This window comes from Ictidomys tridecemlineatus, chromosome 9 (genome assembly GCF_052094955.1).
Source record: "Ictidomys tridecemlineatus isolate mIctTri1 chromosome 9, mIctTri1.hap1, whole genome shotgun sequence".
Classification (NCBI taxonomy): Eukaryota; Metazoa; Chordata; class Mammalia; order Rodentia; family Sciuridae; genus Ictidomys; species Ictidomys tridecemlineatus.
This window is the reverse complement of record NC_135485.1, coordinates 36,754,157-36,779,167: the sequence shown is the minus strand read 5'-3', so window position 1 is coordinate 36,779,167 and position 25,011 is coordinate 36,754,157. Positions and strand designations below refer to the sequence as shown.

The window sequence follows — 25,011 nt, the reverse complement described above, 5'->3', positions numbered from 1 at the left end:
CTCTCTCTATCTCCCCCCCCCTCAAAAAAAAAAAAAGAAGTTGTGGTTCTGCAGTGTACTCATGGTTCTCAGAGATCAAAGGAAGATTGGGGGTTCTGGCCTTGGAGAAACACAGCTTGAGAGGGCCTGTGGGTGTCACTGTATAAAAGGGTGGAGAAAACTATTTTAAATGGGAATTATAAACCTATTATGGGATGCCCTCAAGGCGGGCCACAGAAGGAGTGGTAAGAATGACCCAATATAGTCCAGTCCATTTTGTGGAGAATTAAGAGGAGGAGGGGAGCCTGTTGGGAAGGCAAAAAAGTATGAGGTCACCAGGAGAGAGAACTGGAGAAGGAGAAGAGGCAAACTAGACTTTGCCAGAACAGCATTACTGTATTGCCAAAGAAGGTTCCTAATGTATGCAAGAAGGGGCCAGAAAAGATGAGGAGCAAGGGGTAGTAGAGAATCAGAGGGTGGTGAGCTGAGCAGGGAGACAGGCCAATCTAAATGTAACCAAGGGATACGTTAGTGAGAATGTTCTCCAAGGTCCAGTGGGTCCAATGGCAGTGGGAAGCTTTGAGGCCTGAAGAAGATCAGAGATAAAGGGCTACTAGTAATTGAAGTTCCTTTGGTGGTAAGGAACCCGCCCTCCTTCCAAATAGCAGAGTGGGAGAGAAGTCTGTGAAAAGCATATTTAGAGTCAATGTAGACATTGAGGGAGGCTCCTTTTGTCAAAGTGAAGGCTCTGATGAGGGTAACAAGTTCAGCCTGCTGACTGGATAGATTATTGGTCTTTTGAGAGCTGCTTCCACAACCGAGAGAGACTATAGCAGACCCTGCCTGACAAACTCCCTCCTGAAGAAAGGAGGAGTCATTTGTGAACCAAGTGTATGTTACCTGGAGCGAGGGACCTTCCTGTATGTGGGAGGGATGTGGAGGAAGCTCCTCCGGAGTTTCAATGCTTGAATGGGTCAGAGGAGAAGAGGTGAAAGAGTCCTGAGGAATGGAGAGGAGAGTATCAGCGTGTAAAGATCACATGTGGAAAGTAAGACTGGGATCTTCCACCAGGGAAACCTGTAGAGATAAAAGGTGTCAGGGGGGTAAGGAATGTAAACCCTTGTAGGTGAGGAGTTACAGGGAGCCAGGATGGTGAGTGGGGCCCCAAAGGTGAGTTTCTTTGACTTGTTAATGAGTAGAGAGGCTGCATGTTTGTAGGCAAGGGGCCCATCCCTGAATAGTAGGGTCAAGACCCTTCCATAGATAAGCCACAGGGGCAAAGTTTGGCCCCAGCATGTACCTGAGGAACCCTAGAGCAAATCCCTGTTATTTAGCCATGTAAAGGTGAAATTGGTATGTGAGATTATGGAGATGGTGGGCAGGGGCCTGGAGGAGGGCCTGCTGGAGCCTGGTGAAGGGCTTTGTAACAGAGTGCAATAGGGCTCCAGAGAGTGGGCCCTGGGCCGCATCATATAGAGGCTTAGCCAATATAGAGTAGTTAGGAATCCAAACTCTGAGGAATCCTGCCATACCTAAAAAGAAGAGAATTTCTTTCTTAGTAGAGGGTGTTGGTATATTAGCAATCAGGCCCTTTCTATCAACTGTAATGGCTTGTGGGTAGGGTCAGGAGGAGGCCTAGGTATGTTACCATTGCCAAGGAAAGCTGTACCTTGGATGGAGAAACCCTATAGCTGTGGGTAAAAAGGAAGTTAAGAAGTTTACAGGTGTCCTGATGACTGACCTCAAAGGAGGGACTGCAAAGAAGGAGGCCATCAACATACTGTAGCACTGTAAACTGAGTGAGATGTATGGATGCTAGGTCCCTAGCCAAGGCCTGTCCGAAAATATGAGGGCTGTCCGGGAACACTTGGGAGAGAACTGTCCATGTCAGCTGAGTGGAGTTATAAGACTCAGGGTCTGTTCATGTAAAGGCAAAAATATCTTGAGAGTCAGAATGGAGGGGAATAGAGAAGAAGGCATCTTTCTGGACTAGTATTGAGAAGTAAGAAGTCCCAGAAGAAATGGTGGAGAAAAGGGTATAAGGGTTGGTTACCACGGGATGGATTGGGATGACTGCAGAGCTGATGGAATAGAGGTCTTGAACCAAGTGGTAGAAACATTAGGCTTTTTTACTGCCAAGATGGGCGTGTTATAAGGGGAATGAGTAGGTCTAAGGAATCCCTTTTTCAAGGGGTCTTGAATGATAGGCTGAAAGCCTAGGAGTTTTTGTCAGGAGAGAGGGTATTGAGAATTGGCCAGAAAATGGAGGGGGTTTTTGAGACAGATGTGAATGGACATGTGGTGTGAGGTGATAGGAGGACTTGAAACATCCCAGAGAGTAGGGTCCCCCTCGAAAGGTGGTAATGGGAAGGCACTGCAGACAGAATAGAGGATGGTCCTAAGGTAAGGGTGAGGATCAGGGGAGTAGCAGGTGAGTGTGGATGGAGAAGGAAAGTATGGCTCCCAACTTTGTGAGGATGTCCCTTCCCATATGGGGGGGGAAACAGGGCACTGTGGAATGACCAAAAAGGAGTGGGTGAAAACTAGAGAGCCAAAGGCGCAAACAAGGCTAGATGTTTGCAAGGGCTGGTAAGGTTTGCCCTCTACCCCGGCAATAGAGGTCACAGAATGAGTGGTAGGCTCCCAAACTCCTTGAGGACTGAATATGTAGCCCCCGTGTCTAGGAGGAAGGAGACAGGCTTACCTGAAATTTGCAGAGTTACCCTGGGTTCCGGGTGGAGCTATGATAGTGGTCAGGTGATAGGGACCTGGGCCTCTTCAATCCTCTGCAGCCAGTTCTAAGAGTTGGAAAGGGGAACTAGAAGGGCTGGATGGCCAGGGGCCACTATGGGCTGAGGGACAGTCAATGGCCCAATGTCCCTCCTGATGACATTTAGGACAAAGGCCTGGAGGCTTGTGAGGCTTGGGACATGTACGAGCCCAATGACCCATCTGACCCCATTTAAAGCAGGGCCTGGTTGGTCTTGAGGGACCCTTCCATGGGTCAGTGAAACCAGGGACAGATGCTGAGGATGGATGGATGGCTTGAGCCAACATCTGATATTTTTGCTTCCGAGCCTTCCCGTCTCTCCCGTGATTCACCTTAGAGTCCACTCCCAGAACCTCAGCTTGAGGAGTTAGGGACCCCCTCTCAAGGCACCTTAGTTTGGCCTTAATATCAGGGAAACTCTGGGAGAAAAAAGTAGGTCATTAGTGGTTGTTTTACATCTGGAGTCTCAGGGTCCAGATTATTATTGTAATGAAGCCTTGGTCAGGCAATCTAAAAATGCTGAAGCGTTTTCATTTTTATCTTGGATGACTTCCTGGAGCTTTTCGTATTGATAGCCTTATGAGCTGCCTTTCTAAGTCCTGGCTTGAGGCAAGTAATGAATTGGTTTCTACTAGTTACTCCTCCAGGCGAATTATAATCCCAGTTGGGGTTTCGATCAGGGACTGCTTCAGTGCCAATCGGATGGGCAGGGGAGATATGATGTACCTCATCAGCATAATTTCTAGCTTGTTCCCAAACTTGCCCGCACTCTTCAGGCAGGAGGGTGTTAGACAAGATCATACGGACATTGTAGAATGTCATATTACATGACTGAATCAGATATTGAAACTCTTTGATATGTGTGGTGGGACTTGAAATATAGGACCCAAGCTGCTTTTCTGTCTGTGAAAGATCTGACACAGAGAAAGGCACATGAACCTGCATTATACCATCTACCCCAGCCACCTAGCATAGAGGACACAGAGATGTGGGTTGGGCAGTGGCAGCCTGTGAGCGTCTGGCAGGAAAGAAGGATGGAGGGGCTGAGGAGACAATTGCTGCGGACACTTCATTAGAAAGAGAATTGTGGTATGGCGTGGGCTCATCCACTGGTCACAGGAGAAGGAGTCCTGGGTGGGATCTTCTGTCCCTTTGGAAGCAGGCATAGGGGAGGTGAGAGCTATGAGGACTTGTGTGGGAGAGAGGGCTTAGAACATAGAGAGGAGAAAGTCTGAGTGTCTGATATCTCTTTCCATTTTACTGAATGCTCACAATAGTTGAAAAGATCAGTGATAACATTGGGATCTAGAATGCCATTAAGCATTGAGGCCAGAACTGATTGCACAAGAAGATAAGTTTGGGTGGGGTTAGGTCCAGGGTGAGAGCCTAGGTTAATCAGGAGGCAGCCTAGAGGACTATGGATGGACAGGGGAGATCTATGGGAGGAAATGGATAATGAGCCACCTGTGGTGAGATGTAGGAGGTGAGTTTAGAGGTGGGGTGTCCCTTAGTCTCTATTGTCACCCAGTGGAGAGGATGGTTATGCTTAGGGGTCATAACCACTGATGGGTAAGCGTCAGGGGCAGGGCCCATAGAGCACATAAGTGCCTGAACAGAACTACGTAGGGGCAGAAGCCATAGAGATGAACCCAGGGCTGAGAGGTCTCACCAGGAACAACTCCCAGTCACCCTTGGTGATTTTTCTCAAAAACAGAATCCCAATAAAAGACCACCTATAGACCCAGTTGATAGTAGGGATCAACCGTAGCAGTGAAAGCTGTGGCTGGGGGTGTCCCCAACCACATGGAAACCCTGGGAGTGCTGCACAATCAACAGCCACTTCCCAGGACCTGTATGTCATTTAGGACGATCAGAGACAGGGGTCTTACCTGAAATGTCCAATGGTGGGTACAGAGAGGGCGTTCAGCAGAATGGAGGGCCTGTCCCATGATGGGATCTGGATGGGGGCCTAGGGATGCTCAGTGACCCCCAAAGAATGGAGTGGGCACACTAGGAACCAATGTGGGAAACCAATCCTGGGTTTTGGCATCAATCAAAGGAAAGTGAGAAACTGGGATGTAGGCGAGAGAGAAATGAAAGATAGAGACCAGGCAGAGATATACACAAGAGTTTATTGTTAGAGCTGACAAATAAAGGCCATCTCTCCATAGAAGGAGAGAGGCAAAACAGGCTTGAGTTCTTTTTTTTTTTTTTTTTTTTGTGATGCTGGGGATCAGGCTTGAGTACTGGGACTTTTGTGGGACAGGCTCAAGAATTAGGGCCAGGTGTGTCCTAATGCAGCAGTGAAGGGTTGGGTTGGTATGAGGGAGTGGTCAGCCTTTCTCAGAAATGCCCTGGGGTGGGAAAGTGAAACTTTTTCTTAAGATGGTCATCCAGATGCTAAACAAGGACCTTACACCATTCAGATATAACTTCACCAATGCCCAAAGAGCATAAAATACATAAAATTATTTAAAAAACTACACAATAAAGTAATGTGAAATTTCTTCTGATTATGTTCCTTTCATTTCTATGTCTAAAATAATTGGACATTTGAAATTTCTTGACTAAAGAGAAATAAGACTCGTTAGTGATTGAAAAATGGGTTAGTTTTTACCAAACTGGAATAATAGAAATTTCTTCCCTTTCTTAGAAATTTCTTATTTTGATTTTGATACAAAGCTCTTTAGTATAGCCCTCTTGACTCCATACCATGGACCTAGTCTCATTTCTTTTACCTGAAGAAAGGACCTGCTCTCTGGCCTCCACATCCAGCTAAAAAGCCATGTACTTTTTTGCAGCTCAGAGAAAGGGTCAAAAATAAATAACAGGCCTGGGGCTGTAGCTCAGTGGCAAAGCACTTGTTTTGCATGTATGAGGCACTGGGTTGGATCCTTAGCACTACATAAAAATAAATAAAATAAAGGCATTCTGACCATCTACAACTACAAAAAAAATTCAAAAAAATCACAAAACTATTAAAATCCAAAATGCAGATTTACTGTATTTCAAACACTTACTTGCAATCATATATAGTATGGCATAGGTATCAGAGATGTCAACTGAGAATTTGCTGCCTGCACCCAGTTCCACATGTGATTACACAGGGCTCCAGATTAAGAAAGACAAAGGCTAAGAGAAAAGTGCTATAAAAACAATCAACACCAAAAACAAAAAACAAAACCAAACAAAAAACCTAGGTGCTTACTAAGAGAAAGACAATATTCACTAATTCATCACATCTCTGACACTCCATCTATAAAAGAACCCTTGAAGGCTGAAAAATCATAGACCTCTCCTTGTTAAGTGCAAGAAAAACAACACAGAATCTCATGGCAGAAAGAGACCTGAAATCTCACCTAGTTCTAAAGGTAAACATAGAGTCGTTAGATTGTCCTTGAATTTGCTTTACTGTCTGGACTTCCCATAATGTTTTCTGCAATTTTAAGACACACAACAAATGTCGTACTGTTAGGGTCAGGCAAACGTCGGAGGAAGAGACCACCAAGAGACCTGTCTCATGCAAAAGCAAAGGGTTTATTGGGGGGAGGGGGGACCAGCATGCTGGGGCCCAGAGTTCTCCTGAGAGAACCTGGAGCCCTGAGTACAGCTTAAGCAGAGTTTTTATACAGTGTTTAAACAGGGAAGTTCATATGGCAGTTAGGGTGCGAGAGTGGGGTTGTTACAGAATAACCATTACAGAATAATCATGCTTTCTGTCAGGGGGTGTTGGGCCAGGGTACATTTTGACATAAGTAACTGTTTTTAACATAAGTTTCGGGTTCCAGGAAAACAGAACTTAAACTAACAGAAAAGCAAAACTTAAACTTAACAGGAGAGAAAAACTTAAATTTAACCTTTACAGTACAAATTCCAGAAAGGTATTCTCACTGGGGACCCAATGATTCCGAGGACTGAGGACAGGTACAATAACGAGGGTGACTGTTTCTAGGGCAGTCTATTAAAACCTCTGGATTATGAGCCACAGAAGTGCACTTTGTATTGTGACCCAGAAAACACACAAACCTTTCAGAAAAGAATATTACTCTTAAAATATGCAATGCACTAGGGAACATTCTGTTTTCTCTATTCTATTTTAGCTTTTGTTTTTTTCCTAAAGTGCTTGTTGCAAACTGCTAAATTGATCTCATGCTTAATTAATGGAGCATTACTGGCAATCAAAAAGAAGAAACAAAGCTACTCTTCCAGAGAATGGTAAGTAGAATTGCCTAGAAGAGAGAATTCACTTTAGCCTATGCAAGAAAGGAGGAAAATCAAGGGGAGTGAAAAATACCCAGGAGTGGAGGTTTCATCATATAAAATGTCAAGGCAGTATCTCTTCACACTAGCTGCCACTAGGTATGAAACATGCTTTACTTAGTGTGGTGGCCCGTTATTTCTTGAGACCATAACCCACTAATGAATTATCCTATTCCCAACTCATTCTGGTTTTTTTTTAATATGATATTTGAATGTCAATCTCACTTACAAGGGTTTTTTTCCCTAATTTTTTGAAGATTTTCATCAAAATCTTTAGAGAGATAATGAATCTTTTATTAGGTAACAGATGAACAGCAAGCATCCTTCATAAGGTGCATTGAGTTTGCTCAGCACTAGTATCTTTTAAATGTTTTCTCTTTAAGGGGAGAATACAGTAGCTATGAAAATTAATTTGTCTAATAACTTCAGGAGCATTAGGTGTTGTTTGGGGCACCACCAGTCCATATTAGGGACTATTATGTTTCTGTCTTCCTAGTATTAAAACCCTGGAAAAATAAACTCAACAGAATAATCCAGTAATAAGTCTGCAAAAGATTTTCAGAAGTCAGCTAAACGACTGCTGAGCTCACCTGAGTGAGTAATAGCTGACAAGATAATACCTAACCACTTTTAAAGACCCCAAGAAATTGAAAATTTATCACCTCTTTAGCTATTAGCAGAGAATATATTCTTCAATAACCATATCCTTTTCTTTGTAATGTTTTTCTTTTCCTTTTAATGAATTTTTTATAAACTTATCTTACAAAATTTATTGAAACTTAATTATCAACTTTCTTTCTCAAAACTAGGTTTTTCATATTGTATTAATTTATCATTAGGTTGAACCACCAAACAAAATAACAGTGGCTTAGTAAAATTCAGGAACTGTAGTTTAAGTATAATAGAGTCTATATTTCTCACACTAACGTCCAGATGCAGGAATATGTATGAGGATTTCCAAAACATTTGTTCAGTGAAATTCTCAGGGGTACAAACAAACTCCTTCTACCTGCTTCAACAGGTCTGACTTCCATTCCCCTGATAAAATTATGGTCCAAGATGGCTAACCCAGCTCCTGACATCACATTACACTTTAGGCATTAGGAAAGAGGAATGCAGAAAGGAGACATTCTACCTCCCTCTCAGGACATCTTCCAGAAATCATAAAACCCACTTCCATTTATATCTCATGGACAAAAACATAGTTGTGTGGCTATGACTGGCTTACTATAGTTGTTATCTTAAGACCTATACCATATATGGAGTATAATATATGGATAAAATCAGGGGCGTTCTTGTCCATGTCCTAGCAGGCTGTGGAAATGGGGTTCCCTTCGGTAGAATGAGCTGGCTGAGAAATAAAAGGTAAGAAAACAGAATGACAAGAAAACCACAGGACACCGGAAGTAGTTTCAAAAACGAGGGCAGGGCAGAAGCCTATTAGACTGATTGAGCTTCTATACTCTGGCAAAATGGAGCCTGCACCTACTTTATTTATATCAGGGGACATTAAAGGTAGGGGTAAGGTTTCAAAGGGCAAAGTTTTGTTTCTTGGTGTCTTGCAGTCTTGCAGGTTGACTGACATCTTGGCAGGTCACACCCATCTTAGGTGCTGTGTGGTATCTCTGGCAGAGCTTGAGGGGGAAGTTCACCTGTATCAGGTGATCAATCCCAGTGGGGGTGCCATGGGAGATTCCCAATGCCAGACTTCTCCCCTCATTAAGCTACTATGCTCAACATAGTCCACAGCCCACATATTTCTGTTAGACTCTAACTCCGTTTGTTCTTTGAATGTGCCTTTTGATGCTGGGGATTGAACTCATGGCCTTGTGCATTCGAGGCAAGCACTCTTCCAACTGAGCTATATCCCCAGCCCCATCCTGGAATGTTCTAAGGCAGCACCCCAGGGATATCGTACTTGCTCAAAGGAAAGTCAGGTAGCAGTATGGAAATACTGGATCACAGACCTGGTGTTGCAGTTTCCACGAGTCCTATATCCTAACCATGGCCTTGAAAAAAAGAGCCATAGACCTGAAGGAACCATCTGGATCATGCAGTTCTCTACACTCTGATGATAATAACCAAAGAGAACTCTCCAGGGCACTGCATTAAATTTTTTGAATCATTAGTGATCACTACTTTAGTCTTTTGGGAATTTTCTTTGTAGTATCTGGGATGGGAGCAGGTCTGAGATGTGTCTGTTGTAAAGGACAAACACTACAAGTTTCTGTCTAAGGCTTGAATCTTCTCAGTGGACATGTTCCTAGATACTTAGACTCAAGAGTCTTGCTCTTCAATTATCTCCCATTCTACTCACATACATTACTACTTTTTCCTCCTCTATGGGATAGTTGTATTAGTATGCAATAGTCAAATATTAAACACTTGCTTGACCTGTTTCTGCTTCCAGTTAATACCTCATTTCTCTGTTCCTCTTTACTGAAAGGATCTTTTGTCCATTTGTCCTTGTAGAATTTCTCTCTTACTGTTCTTTCTTGGATCTGATATAATTAAGTTTGCTACTGTCTCTCTACTGAAACCTCTCATTAATCTTAACAGTGACTCCTACATAGCCCAATATAAGGGTCAGTTCTCAGCCCAAGAATTATGAGACTTCTTGGTAGCATTTGGCAGAAGTGACTAATCTCACCCACTTTTTTTGAATGACTTTGTTTTTGGTACAGGAAATTGAGTCCAGAAGAGCACTACTTTTTAAATTTTATTTATTTAAAAATATTTTTTGTAGTTGTAAATGGACAGAATGACTTTTTTTTATTTTTACGTGATGCTGAGGGTCATACCCAGTGCCTCACACATGCTAGGCAAGTGCTCTGCCACTGAGCTATAGCCCCAACCTTCCTTTTTATTTTTTGAGAAAATATTTTCCTAAGTTGCTGAGGGTCTCACTAAATCATAGAGCCTGGCTTTGAAACGGTGATTCTCCTGCCTCAGACTCCTAGTTGCTTGGATTATAGGCTTGCACCACTGTGCTTGGCCTTGAACTGCTTCTTTACTTGACTGTCAGAACACTTGGCTTTCAGTTATTTTTCAGACTAAAATTTCATTTCCCCTGGCTCTTCTCATTAGAGATCTAATTGTCACAGGGTCCTGTAGCTATAATATCCTCTAGAGTAGCCTCTTACTTGGTCTCTGTAATTCTACTCTTGCTTCTCTGCACACAATAGTCCATTTCCATACAGTAATCACTGTGATTTTTTTTTTTTTTTTTTGGTGGTGCTGGGCAATGAACCCAGGGTCTTGTGCACCTGAGGCAAGCACTCTACCAACTGAGCTATATCCCCAGCTCCCACTGTGATCATTTAAAATCAAAATCAGAGCATGACTTCTTGGCCTTAGCTTGCTTAAAATTAAACCCAAATCTTCACCATCGCTCTACATTAAGTAGCTCCTAGCCTCTCTGATTTAATTTTCCAGCATTCTTCTACCCACTCAATCTCTCTCAATCATATTGGCCTTCTTACTGTCCTTGAATACACTACGTACATTCCATTTCCCATTTTCTGGGTCCTTGTAGTTTCTTCTTCCTTTCCTGGGAAGTTGTCTCCCCAGTATCCAATGGTTAATGTTGTCTCTTCATTTAAGTCTGCTCCAGTGTCATCCCCTTTGAGGACTTTCCCTGACAATTTGATCTGAATCCAATCCTTTATCACCTTATCTGCCTGCACAGAAAACTACTCGATATTACATTTTGATTTGTTTTCTCCACTTAAAATGAAAGTTATATTAGGACAGGTATTTAATTTCATTTATTACTCCCTTTTTTTTTCTTTTTGTTTTTTTTTTTTCTGGTGTGGTGGGATGGGTACCAGGGATTGCACTCAGGGGCGCTCAATCAATGAGCCACATCTCTAGCCCATTTTGTATTTTACTTAGAGACATTATCTCCCTGAGTTGCTTAGTGCCTCACTTTTGCTGAGTCTGGCTTTGAACTCAAGATCCTCATCTCTGTCTCCTGAGCCACTGGAATTACAGGTGTGCACCACTGTACCCAGTTAATTGAAGCCAGAATTAAAAGAAAACCCAGGTAGTCAATGTAGATAGATAAATTGGGCCAGTATGAAGAAAACAGGCCAGACGAGTTTGGGTCCAAAGCCTAAAACTATGCCCATGTGTTGAGAGCCACAGACAAGTCAAGATGGTGCCTGGCACTTTTCTAAGAGGAGTGGTTTGAGAAGTAAGCCAGCAAGCCATTAAGATGATAGAGATTCCTTAATGACTGACTGCTGTGTCTAGAGTATGTCAATTAAGTTAAGCTGTGTGTAATTATTAAGATGATGAGAATTCCTTAATGATCAATTGATGTAGCTGGATGTTAATTGAAACAAGCTGTGTATAATCAGTTAAGTGTATATATAACTCTACCGTCCGACAATAAAGCGGCTCCCGGCTGTATCAACCTTCACAAGTTCCTTGTCACTCGCCCCAGCCAGACTGCAGCACCCATGGGAGACTGAAATGTTAAAGTCCCCAAAGCCTGGCCTATACTGCCTATCCTAAAGAATTGTTAATGAAGCAACTCTGAGCTGCTGATTAATTCGCTCCGGGCCCCCTTCCTGGCTGGATCACTCCTCCATGGCCCCTCCAGCCCACCTGTTTCCCACCCTTTGTCCATCCCACCAAGCATTTCCTGGGTCTAGTCACAAAAGTAGGAAGGAGAGAGATAAGGGGGAAGAGTGCAGGAGAACAAAGGAAGCCTAGGTCATATAAAAAGGCAGAACACCTTCACTTCCTGGGATACCAGGATACCAGCTATGGCCTCCTTCTCCCTCCTGGGGAAAGCCTGTGTTATCCCTTTTTAAATAAACCCTGCTTTTCATGCTTGCCTCGGCGTGCTTCTCTAATATTATACTTCAACCACTAAGGGAGCTGAAATCATCACTGATAACCAGCCATATTATTGTTACTCCATTTCTATTGCCTACAAAGTACCTGGGACATAATAGGGTCTCCATAATTTTTCTTGACTAAATTAATAGACAGGTGAATTTCCCAACCAATTCTGGGAAGATAAAACTCAGAGTTCAATTAAGTTGAATGACTATGACTACAAAAATGTGATCATTTGCATATCCAAGTTTCTAAACTGGGAGTCACATGTACAGCAATTTTAATACTAGGTGGCCATTGTATCCAAGCCATTTCCAATCTTAAATCATCCTATTATTTCTAAATTAATTTTTCTGAAAAATCTTGCTTAGGATGCCATCTCCGTTCTCTTGAACCTCATGGTGACTGCTTACTGTCAATGTTGAGACCAAGCTTTTCAGCTTTATCATCTTTGCCTTAGGATGCAACAGATTTTATTATTATTATTTTTTCCTTTCTGATCCAAGTATATGCCATGCTTATTCTCACTTCTAACACTTGGTTCATGCTGTCCCTACCTCTCAGCATGCCTTCTTCTATCGAATTCAAATCTTACCTTCCTCAGTTCTCAGCATCCATGACCTCTTCATTCTTACCCTGGTAATCTACATACAGCAAATCCTTCTCATCTCTGAGTATAAGGCGGGTCTGCTGTTGACAGTATTGACTAACTGCTAGCCTCACTTATGGATTGATGGACTATTTAGCTGGAAATCTGAAAAATTTTACATTAAATATGAAGAATGTTTGGTTTAGCTTCTGTTTTCAAGTTTTTTTCTAGAAAAAGTAAAATGATAGCCCAGTAGATAATCATAATCATTCATTTCTGAGTTTTACTAAGTACAGAAAAATAGGGCCTATTTCTTAAAGTTATATTGATTGACCCAACCTGATCTTTTCTTAAAATTGGGAGCCATCTCGCCACAAAGCCATGAAAAGATAATTTTGGCTTTACTATAAATTACTGCAAATTCTGACCTTGCTTGGAATGCCTGCCTGTGCCTTGAACTCACCCATGCCTGGCTCTCTGGCCAGATAGCAGCCCTCTCTGAAACTTTAGTGACGCCTCACAAATCTTGGCCTTCCCTGGCCAGATAACGACCCTCTCTGAGGCGCTAATGACCTTCATAAATTCTGATGTCAGGGCCAGCAAAAATGTAAACTACCATTAGTGTTATGCTTGTCAGAGTTTTGTTATCTGTAACCCCTTTGTGTATCTTTCTGAGCTATAAAGCTGGGCTGCAGAAAAAGCTGCGGCTGCTGTCTTGTTCCTGAAGTTTTGGGTGGGAGGGGCAGCCCGGCCGGTCAAAACAATAAGCTTGGTTTAATTTGGTTTTAATTGGAGTCAGTGGTCTTTTCTTGCGTCCTGGTCTAATAATATCTCAACCTGGTTATAAAAAAGCAACTGGACTATTAATGTTCCTAATTCTCCTCTGTTCCATCTATAGAAGAAAAGCTTTTAAAATTTTATTGGCTCATAATATCAGTGTTTGATTGAATGTTTTATTCTTTATTTTCTCCTTAATATTTTTCCTTTCTGCAGTTTGGTTAGGTCATGTCAGTATTTGAAGGAAAATTTACATAAAATGTATACAGTGTCTGTATTAGTCTGGGTCCAAACAAAACTAAAAACTACATTGGTTAAGTTTTATATAAAGAACTATTAAACTTTGATAAAAGAATGATTACAAGGAAACTGTATATGGTATTTTAAAGCTGAAGGAAAGTATATAAGGAAGGACAAATTGCCCCCTCCCCAAGGCTGAAATTTAGATCTTATTGGAAAGGGGATCAGTCAAACATTGGATAGTAGGAAAGTTTGCTAGTCTGTTGTAGCCAGAGCTAGTATGCAGATAGTATTTGGAGGCAGGCCCTTTGGTTGGTAATTTTAGTTAGATGAACTTAGGAAGGAAAGAGAGATCTGAGCTTTATTACTTGCTCTTTTGACCTGTGATGCCTCGAACATGCCTTGACACAGTCAGAAAACCCTCACCAGATGCTAGTACCTTGATATTGGACATCACAGCTTCCAGAACTGTAAAAATGAATGTTCTTTATAAAAATCACTAAGTCCTTTATAACTACCCAGAATACCAAAGATCCAAATATAGTTTCAGATATTCTGCTAATAGCAGCAAAATATACACTAAGACTGGTCATTTTTAATTTGCAGCTATTTTGTATACAACTGCTATGAACATGAGTTTTTGTGGAAGTCTGCATTCATTTTTTCTGGTTATATATCTAGAAATGGGATTTCTTAGTCATGGTACTTCAGTATCAAGGTTTGTTTAATTTTGGCACATATTGCCACAATTTTGGGGGAAGTGTTTGAACCAACTTCCACTTCCACTAGAAGAAGATACAAGGGTTCCAATTGCTTGTCAATGTTTGGTATTCAGTCAGTCTTTTGGTGCTGGGGATTGAACCTGGAGCCTTTTGCATGCAAAGCAAGCACTCTATCAATTGAGCTATATCCCCAGTCCTTCTTTTAAGTCTATTCTTGTGATACATTTAAGCAAATTAATATTAATTATAAATGTATAATATTTCTCAACCTTTAATCCAATGTCCCTTTTGATAAATATAGTGAAACCATGTTTCCTCCAAATATTATCTGAAATTTCAAAGGAAAAATAACAGCAATGGATATTTTTGAAAAGGTGTTCTCCATTTCCATGTGCTTTCATTTTATACTCAGTTGTCCACTGCAAAAATTTATATTGAAAATATGTTCAATGACTGCTCATTCAGAGAGTTTGTAAGATTCTGATTCCAAAGTGATTATTGTGACTATTTTCTGCATAACGTGGTAGGGAAAAATTGGGATTACAGGAATCTTTTGCTTGTATTTTAAAGTAATTGAAATTTCCAGGTAGACATTAAATTCCTTTATATAGTCATCATATCATGGTGGTTGAAAGAGTACTGGCCAGGAGTTGCACTGTCCCATTGCAATCCTGGCTTTGTTAGAATGCTGAATAAGACAATTTTTACATGCCTTTATTTCCTAATTTTAATAATGGTTCTGGTAACAATAATTATGGATTTTTGAAAAGATTAGATAAGTAAAAGAAAAAATGGTTTAGAAAAATGCTGGCATACAGAAAGAACTTAATGCATGCCGGATATTGTCATTAGCTATTAATTTCGGGGAATGGAAGAAATTTGTTCTCAAGAAGGTTTAGCACAGCTCAGCGGTAGAGTGTCCCTGAGTTCAATTCCCAGTAGTAAAAACAAAAACAAAAACAAAAACAAAACAAAAACAACAAACAACAAACAAAAATGGTGGGGGACGTTTAGCATACAGATTTGGAGAATATATGCTCATTCAGATCTCTGGCATATAAAATTATTTTCAACTGAGTCTCCCTCATTAGTAAACATTCTTAAAGCTTCAAACTAAAAGTCTTTATCCAAGTGCAATGTTAAGCTGTTGGTTCATATCTGTTAATTTCTAGCCAATGAAACTATACTCTTAGGACCATGTTTGTATTTGGATAATGTGCCGGCAATACTGTAATACCTATGTATAAGAGATTGAAAGCATGGTTTCCAATAAATCATACTACTTGCTTTTGAAGCTTACTTTCACCTTTTTCCTTTCCGTATGAACAGGGGCAAGTCACTTAGCCTCTCTGTCTCAGTGTAAAACGGAGGTAATAATCAGGGTTACTGTCCCAAATCAGTTAACACATATATCTATAAAATACTTTGAACAGTACCTGCCATTAAATAAACGCTATCTAAATATTTGATACTTGAGATTAAGGTAGAAGAATTAATTATGTTGAGGTGTTGCATAAGGATTGCATAATCCCAAACATTAATCAATATATTTTTCAATCCCAGACCTCAAAATTAATTTTTGAAATCTACATATCTCAGTACATCTTGTTAGAAAACTCAGCAAAGTAACAAGATTTAGGTCCCGGCTCTCAACTATTTTCTTTAATAAAACCTACTTGAGGGAGCTGTCTTGAAAGTAAAAAATCAGATTGCTCCAGAAAAAGCACCTTGCAAACTCTAATGAACTAGGATAATAATAGGCATCAGATTTTGACAGCGCTCTAGAAATTCAGAAGGGCACTTTCTTAACTCTAGCCATTTCCTGAAATGTTCCCACTCCTTAACTTTCCTTCCCTCTCTAAGCCGCCACTCCTAAGTGTGTTCTTTTTTTTTTTTTTGGCTGTGAGAACACATCCGCAAGCCCCAAAACAAGGATGTAGCGGAAGTCCAACTGGGACTACTTGGATAGAATCCTGACCCCTAGCGGCAATCAGGGCGATGGCAGGGCAGCGACCTCCATAAATCAAGAGCACGTCCCCAGCACGCGTCCTTTCTGGCCGCTACCCTTCCCGAGCTCCTGAGCACGCCGGGAATTGTAGTTTCCTAAAGGTCGGCGTAGTCAGGTGAGCGCACGCGCAGTGAGCACCTCCCAGGACTCTAGACGGGGAAGCGGCCATCGCTGCCACGCGTTCTGCGGCCGGCCAGTGGGGGCTTCTGGGAATTGTAGTCGCTGCGAGCGAGCGCCGTCGGTAAGGAGACGTAGCTTTCCGTGGGGTCCGTTCTTGTAGTTGGTTCTCGGTGAAAGCCGCCGGGTCAGTCTGCCGCTCTTCTTCCATCGTGCTTCTACTGAGGCTGAGAAGGCGCTTTCTGTCTCCTCGGCTCTTCCTATCTGGCTTTGGGCGCTCCTTGCCCCGCGGTCCTTTTCTCCACCTAGTCCACTCCCTCTTCGGTCCACCTCCCAAGCTCGGGCTTAGCGAGGACTAGCCCTCTCTGAGAGACAGGGCCGCGACCTTCTCAAACCGCGGCCCCGCCCTGGGACCCTGCCCTGGGACCCTCCACACGCAGCCGCTAGCATAACGTGTCCCGTCGTGTTCACGCTTTTTCCACTCCTTTATCTTTCCTCTGCAGGGATGGAAGCTTCCTGGCGCCAGGTGGCCGGTGGCCGAGGCCGTGCCCGAGGACGGGCCACCGCCGCCCCCTCCTCAGGAAATGGAGTTCCTCTCCGCGGCGCGGGAGGAGGGCGAGAGAAAGGGTCTGGGGGTGCACTTCATGCCAGCCCCGGAGGAGCCGCGAGCCCGGCGGGTGGAGGTAGCAGGCACGGCCCCGTGGGACCTGAAGCACCGCAGGCTTCCGTGGCCACTGGTGAGAATGGCTCCTGTCCTCAGACTCACCTGGATGCTTAACACTTTTTCCTGCCTCTGCCTTCGCTCTTTGTCATTCACTTCTTTATTCTCCTTCAAAGAAGTTTATTATTGGGCTCACTTCTCAAACCCGTTCTGGCTTCTTTTCTTCAGTCCTTTTCATCTGAATGTAGTTGATATTGCCTTTGTTACTTTCTGGCCAGTATTTTTCCAAACCACATTTTTTTGCCTGCCCGAATCCCTGTAAATTGTGCCATCTCATAAAAATCTGCTAACCACTTAATTTTTTTTTTTTTAAATAAAGTATTGTGGCTTTAGTATCTTTGGGCATGGCAACAGTCATCTGGGCTGAGATTGCAGAAATCCAATTTAGATTGGGAGCGGACACTGCACCTTAAGTTATCTCTTCTTTGCCAGATTTTCTTTTTCTTTCTTTTTTTTTTTTTTTGACTGGCTTCTTTAAGCACTACAATGAGCTTTTGAGCAAGTGGTCCTTTCCTAACTGTGGTTCCTGTTCAGAAATTTCACGTCCTTTCATGCATATATCTGTGTTGCCTTCTTGATTTTGTTAATAACCTTTATTCCAGACTGTGTTTTAGTGTAGTCTGAGAGCATTTACACAAAGTTGTAGGTGGGACTGAGAGAATAATCACTGATTTGTGTGTGTGTGTGTGTGTGTGTGTGTATGTTTGGAATGTGTTTGTTTCAGAATACCTTTTTTTTCGGGGGGGGGCGGGGGGGAGCAAATTTGAGCTTCTGAATGGGTTTTCTTCTAGGGTTTTAAAGTCGGGTGGTGTTCACATGGTTTGCAGTTACTGAATTTATTTACTTATTGTATTAGTTACACATGACAGTACAATGATCTTGACATGTCATACATTTGAATCAAATGGGGTATAATTTCTCATTTTTCTGAGTGTACAGGTTGCAGAATCACATTGGTTATACAGTTATGCATTTACATACAGCAATACTAGTGTTTTGGAGACCTATGAACAATTTCGGTAAACTTTCTTGGATTTTGTGAGTAGAAGGAAAGCAAGTGTACTCTGTCAGGGTAATTGAGATTTGAGTGTAAGAAATAATATGTGGAAAAGTTGTTTTGTCAACTTCTCTGTAGCTTGAGATGTCAGGTAAATACATATATATCAGGTTATAAATGTTTTCATTGTCTCTGTACATCTCAGCCTCCCCACCTTAAGTGTCTTTTAAGTGCATTTCCTATAGATTATTGGCATTTATCACTTATTGTACAGATTTTTGAGTCAAATATCTTATAGCCATTACTTTTTTCCAGGTACTTAACAATACCCAGGTAAACACTATACATTTTACATTTTATTTTCTTCTAGTTTTACTTGAAATAACAGTTTTGGTTGATAATCACAAAAGTGGCTGTAATAAGAAAAAGGAAACATTTTATGAGAGAAATAAAAGATAAAACTTCACTAAATACTAATATGCTACCTAAAATAAGAGAGCTTTTCTCATAGTAGTTCATTAGTTTCTAATTAGCAAATTTGAAATCCTTCCAATAAATGCACTATTGAATTCAGGTGAATTCAATTGTTTGTGATTCCTTTCTTAATCTATTATTACTGTCCATAGAACTTATTAACCGAAGAAAATTCCCATGATCCTTATTCTTTAAGAACTTTGAAGTCTATTGAGAATATGTGCCATGAAATTATCTAATTCTCTTTTCAACTCTTATTTAATCAAGTGACAAAACGAGAACTACAAACAGTGCTAAAGGAAATCAAGTGGAAGAACTTATTTTACATTCTTTTTGAAGTGAAATTGTAAAAAAGTATATTTTCTATGAAAGCAATATTTTGTGTGGGTTAATGTTAAATGTACTTATTTTTGTGACCACAAAACTGTCAAAAGACTACATGGAAGGCCAAAGTTCTTGAGCTTTCTAAGAAGCAGGTTATATTTAATATAATAGATACACAATGAATACTGTCTGTGTAGACTGGTAGGTTGGGTTGGGCTGTGGTTGAAAATAGGGTAGTTTAAAGAAGTACCTGCTTCCCTGGATTCTGACATGCTTCCAGTGAGCATGTTCCCTCACTGTTTAAAAATAATTGTGTAGTGTATTTTAAAAATGTGCCATTTAAATTTTGTTAGTATTTGTTTCTGTGTTTGCTTTTGTGGTACTGGGGATTGAACTCAGGGCCTCATACATGCTAGGCAGGTACTCTTCCACTGAGCTATATTCCCAGACTTTTTAATAGTTTTTTTTTTTTGAGGTTGATCAGGTTTTGATATTTTTATCTTCATAATTTCTTTTTCTTGATTTGTTATTTGTTTCTATAACAATTCACTGCTTTTAGTGGGACTTATAAAAATGAAAATTTTGTTGTGATATTTTCTTTAACTCTGTGTCAAGAAATTTGAAAATACTTTTTATTATGAAGTTTTAGTAAGATAGAATGTTTCAAAGGCTACTTTCAAATGCATGTTTAAAAATAATACATTATTAGCACATCGTGTCTTGCTTTTTGAGGAGATTGTTTTGCAGAAATGAAACCATTTTTTTTTCCTTTTAAACAGAGCTAATGTCTCAGCAGAAATTTGAGGAAATCAAGAAAGCTAATCAAGCTGCAGCCAAAAAACTAATTGAAGAACACTTTAGCTCTTCATCTGAAGAAGAAGGAGATGAAGATTTTGAAGGAAAACAGGGGAAAATAGTTGCCAATACATTTGTAACATATACTACTCAGACAGGTATTGATCTTTTATATTTTGACTTTTTTGACATCATTGAAAATATATTCCCTTTTTTGGTAACACTTTTCATACTACATGGAATGGTTTTTTTGCATTTTAAGAATAAGCATGTTGTGTTGTGAAGTTGAATTTTTGTACATTTTACTATTTGAGTTATATGTTATTTAATCTTTCTGTAAAACAAATAGCATGGGGATGGTTCTTTCACAGCCCTTTTGTATCTCTTGTGATTTTAATTGGCATTTCAGTAGAATGCTGGGAGGGGGCTGTCAGTTCTCTGAGAAATGGCTAGGGCAAGTTGTCCTGTTGTGATTTGATTGAACTAGAAGACTTCAGATATTTTTTCAACCTATTTTTTATTTTTATCATGTTAAAAGTGTTTTGAGATTAATTTAACTTATTACTTATATCTTATTCACATTTGATCTTCATGTTTTTTTCTTATTTCTAAGCTGAATCTCTTCAGGTCTGACATGTATATTCATGTTAATCTGTTGCTCTTACAGCCACGTTTGTGTGAAAGGGCCAAAGTAATGCTGCTGTGCATGACTTAGTATTAAGTTATAAAAATAGATTATTTTGGGACTGGAGTTGTGGAGAGTGCTCATCTAGCACGTGCGAGGCCCTGGGTTTGAGCCCTCAGTACCACATTAAAAATAAATAAGTAAAATAAAGTATTGTGGGGCTGGGGATGTGGCTCAAGCGGTAGCGTGCTCACCTGGCATGCATGCGGCCTGGGTTTGATCCTCGGCACCACATATTGTGTCCGACGAAAACTAAAAAAAAAAAAAAAAAATTAAAAAAAAAATCTCTCTTAAAAAAAAAAAAGGTATTGTGTCCAACTATAATTAAAAAATAAATATAAAAAAATAGATTATTTTTAAGGTAAATATGAATATTCTTAAATCTTTCATGTTTATACTTAAAGTTATTAGTAACATTCTTGCATGTATTATTGACATTTATCACTATTTTTGTAGAAATATAGTGTTCATATACTTATTTCACTTTAGGATCCTGTTAGAACTACAAGAAAGAGTGAAAATTTTCTAGGAAACAACTCTGCACAGGAGGAGAAACTCCTATAGTCACACAGAAAATGACAGAACTGGGTTTAAACCTAACTTTTTGAGCCACTACTAAGTTGTATCTTCTGTATATAAGCAGGAGAAATTATGAGGTAGTTTAGACTGTTGCTCTTGTACTTATTCATGGGGAAAAAAATGGCATCATACAGTAGTTAAGAACATTGACTCTCAAGCCAAGCTGCCAAGGTTTAAATCTTGGCTTTGCTTCATGAACAAAGTTTTAAGGTAATTTTTTGTTATCAAATCCATTAATATTTTATTGTCCTTCCTATATATATTCTGTACTTTGCATTTATCAAAGTAAGGAGATCTAATTGCTAGATTTATGAACAGTGAATGCCAGAGTAATAAGAGGGTTTCCACCTCACATTAGTGAATTGAATACTATACTAGGATTTTACCCAAGGAGTTCGTATTTGAGCACATTCCTCACACTTTCGTGATTCTTCTCTGAACTTTTATACTTGTGTGGCCCATTTCCTGATGACTCTTTCTATCTGGCTTAACCCATGGATAGATCATACATTTGTTGAAAGATGACTTAATTCTTCTTTTGTTAGTCTTTTTCTCAGTACCTCTATAATTGTCCTAGTGACCTGCCCACCCAATATGGGAGCTAGGATGGCATGAGTAGTGTCATTTACTAGTGTTTCTTTTTGCCACGTCAGACATCTTATCACAAGTCTCCTCTTGTGAATCTTGATATTACCCTTACCTTTTGAAGTACCAATCTAATTGTCACCCAAGATGCTTAAGTTCTACTTCCTAAATCTCATAAATCTATGCATGCTCTCCCTACATACTGTCATTGCCTAATTCACATCTTCATAGCTCTTCAATTTGTGGATGGAATCTATGTAATAACTGTGAGATAACTTAATACTATTTGATGCATATGAAAACGGAGACAGGAGTAGGGCATGGTGGCACATGCCTGTAATCCCAGCGGCTCAGGAGGCTGAGACAGGAGGATCATGAGTTTAAAGCCAGCCTCAGCAAAATCTCCAGTTTTTTTTTTTTTTTTTTTGGGTGGGGTGGGGCTTGTTACTAGGGATTGAATTTAGGGGCAGTCAACCACTGAGCCACATCCCTCTTTTGTATTTTATTTAGAGACAGGGTCTCACTGAGTTGCTTAGTGCCTTGCCATTGCTGAGGCTGGCTTTGAACCTGTGATCTTCCTGTCTCAGCTCCCAGAGCTGCTGGGATTACAGGTGTGCGCCACCACCCCACCGGCTTATGGTCATTTTTTGCTTTATCTGCTTTATCTGCCCCTAACTTTTTATTTCCTGCTGCTTCTTATCTTGGCCTCTTCATGTTTATTTTTTTTTTTTAAGTTGCCAGAGTGATCTTTTTAAAAGGCATGCCCTGCTATTCATAGTGACAGTATACTTTATTGCCACAACCAAACTTTAATCAAAGCTTCAAAGAAGTCTTACATAAATTTTGTGAGGAAAAATTTATACTTTATTTATTTATTTTTTGGGGAGAGGTACCAGGGATTGAACTCAGGAGCATTTAACCACTGAGCCATATCACCAGCCCTACTTTTTGTGTTTTATTTAGAGACAGGGTCTTACTGAGTTGCTTGGTGCCTTGCCATTGCTGAAGCTGCCTTTGAACTTTGGATCCTCCTCTTCTGCCTCCTGAGCCCCAGGGGTTACAGGTGTGCGCTACCGCACCTGGATTATACTTTACTTTTTCAAAACCTTTTCCATCTTGTTCTTAAATTCTAAATTATGTGAATTAACTGTTATATTAAATAAAATTTAAAATATTAAGCTTTTCTTAAAAAAAAAAGCTATGTTGAAAAGTGATATAAGCATATTTAACACAGTCATTTTGCTTTTAAAGATATTTTTGAAACTTTACTGTTTATTTGAAATAAAGCAATTGTCTAATAATTTCACAGTTTTAGGAGTGCTTTTCCATGTATTTCTTTAATAGCCTAAATTGCATTTATGTTTACATTCTGATAAGGTAAATTTTTGTTAAGTGCTGTATTTACTTTAATGATTTTAGGATGTAAAGAATTAACCAGGTGTCTTATTTATTCAATTTTTCTTTATGACAACTTAAATTTTGGTTTGAATCAGGTTATTTTCTTGGTAAGTTCTGTACTTTTGTTAGTTTATAGTATTAGTCTACTTTCTTGGAGACTCAGTCAACCTGTATTGAACAATTTTTATTGTACTAAGGGCATGTAGGCTTATTTTTCTCACACTAAAGTTGCTGAATTTACTGCCCCTTTAAGTGTTGTTTGTCCTTTAAGGTACTTGTTTTATCTTTCATTTTGCTGTTACTTATTGTTTCTTGGACCTGATTGCCCTAACCCTCATTGCAGCACAGCATAGAGGTTAAGGGGACTCATTTTTAGTCAAGCTAAAGTACTTAATTATTTTGTATCTCTCATTTCTCTTCTGTAAAATGAAGATAATGACAGTTCATTTACTCCTATGGAAATAATAGTAGTCTAGTATGTAGCAAATAAATGCTCAATGATTCATCAAAATACAGTTTTAGATAATTTTTTTAAGCTTATGCTACTTTTTCTTTTTTTTTTTAGCACAAATAGTGAACATAATTTAATGAAGCATGGTTATTGTAATGTAATGACTTCAGTCAGGGACTTTTGTTCAGTGAATTTTTATTAAGAGTGTGCTATGTGCTAAACACACACACATACACACACACACACACACGCCCATTCATCGTAAATGGTCCTAAAGAGTTTTGGCTTTTTATTTTCTTTCACTTTTTTTTAATGCTTTCTGTTATTACTGTACATCTTGATGCTCACATCTGTGGTTCTGCACCCAACAAATTTGTTAAGGACTTTAATGCAAAAAAAAAATATATATATATATACACACACACACAGAGCTAAGATACTGTTTTTGAATCAAGTATATGGATTTAATTAATGGATCTTGTAATCTCTTGACAAAGGATCTTTTTTTTTAATTTAAAACTTTGTATTTTTTAGCAATATTTTGAGCAATTAATATTGCTCATGGTGTGACACTAAGAGTGAGTTTGTTATTTTCAGATGTTGCTTAACATGAAATTTTCAATTTTTAAATTTCAAGATGGAGATATACGTGAATTAGAGCGAACAAAACAGTATGTAAATGAAGCTTTTCAAGCAGGAGCTATGACATGTTTAATTTGTATTGCTTCAGTGAAGAGAAACCAAGCAGTAAGTTGTTCTCCTTGCTCATATTAATGTCTTTCCTGAATATTTTTTGTTTATATTCATTTAAACTTGATTCATTTAAGAATTTTGTATATAAATTGATCTTCATTTTATAAATATGAAATTTTAATGAAAGCTCTTTTTGAGGCAATTTTAATATTTGTAGTATCAGTTTTGTTGCATATGTTGATTAGCGAAATCATTTTTAGTATGTATACTTCATAGTGTACCACAAATATGAAGTGTTAAAATGTGCTGTATTACATTGCTTTCAGTGGGTTTGATAAAAGAAAAGTAATGTAATAAAACACATATGATTTATTAAAGTGACAGGTCATTGAGGAGAGAAGATTCAAACATAACTCATGTCCTTAGAGAAGCTGTGGCCTAATGAAGAATTATCTAAATATAAATCTATAAGGGTATTAATGAAGCAATTAAAGAGAAGTGACAACTGAATATAATAGACTCAGCTTTTAGACCTGGTGTTAGTTTACTGCTTATTAGAGCTACATTACCAGGGAAAAATAATCAGGCATGATGAAATGGGATTGGTCAGGCAGAATGAGTCAGAAACTGAACATGTTCAGGATGGTTGGCACTTTGTAGCAGATATAGTGCCTTTGGTATTCAGTCATTTGGATGTCCTCTGTAGCTGTGGTGGATGAGTGGACACAGTTCTACTTTAGAGCTGTAGACACTGTGGACGTGTGGACACAATTCTTCTTTAAACACTTGCTCAGTGTGTGGGTTGTTTTGTCTCCCCCATCTCAAGCTATTCTCTTTGGAAACTTAATTCAGCCAGTTAATGTCCCGTAAGGCAGCATTCTATCACAGGGAATTGGTAGACTGATGTCTCAACCTTCTGTTTATTAGGGATGGGGCTGGGGTAGTCCATGGGGTTTCTTACATGATTCTTCAGAGGGCTGCCTACGGTATTGAGCTGCT

General features: G+C 39.7%; 1 protein-coding gene across 4 annotated transcripts in view; it reads left to right on the top strand.

Annotated features, from left to right (window-relative positions):
• Positions 1–16,328: 16,328 nt before the first annotated feature.
• The window catches only part of Nfxl1 (nuclear transcription factor, X-box binding like 1), a 53,202-nt gene continuing 44,519 nt past the window's right edge, over positions 16,329–25,011 (top strand). For 3 of the 4 annotated variants that reach the window (XR_005737010.2, XM_005319976.4, XM_040292469.2), the window contains exons 1-4: positions 16,421–16,497; positions 16,814–17,047; positions 19,606–19,779; positions 23,957–24,066. Coding sequence is in view for 3 of the 4 variants with exons in the window: in XM_005319976.4 (XP_005320033.2) it covers positions 16,816–17,047; positions 19,606–19,779; positions 23,957–24,066 (516 nt within the window). In the remaining variant the exon portion in view is untranslated. Of the gene's footprint in view, positions 16,498–16,813; positions 17,048–19,605; positions 19,780–23,956; positions 24,067–25,011 lie in introns of all 4 variants that reach the window. The other variant, XM_021722783.3, reaches the window with a different exon arrangement.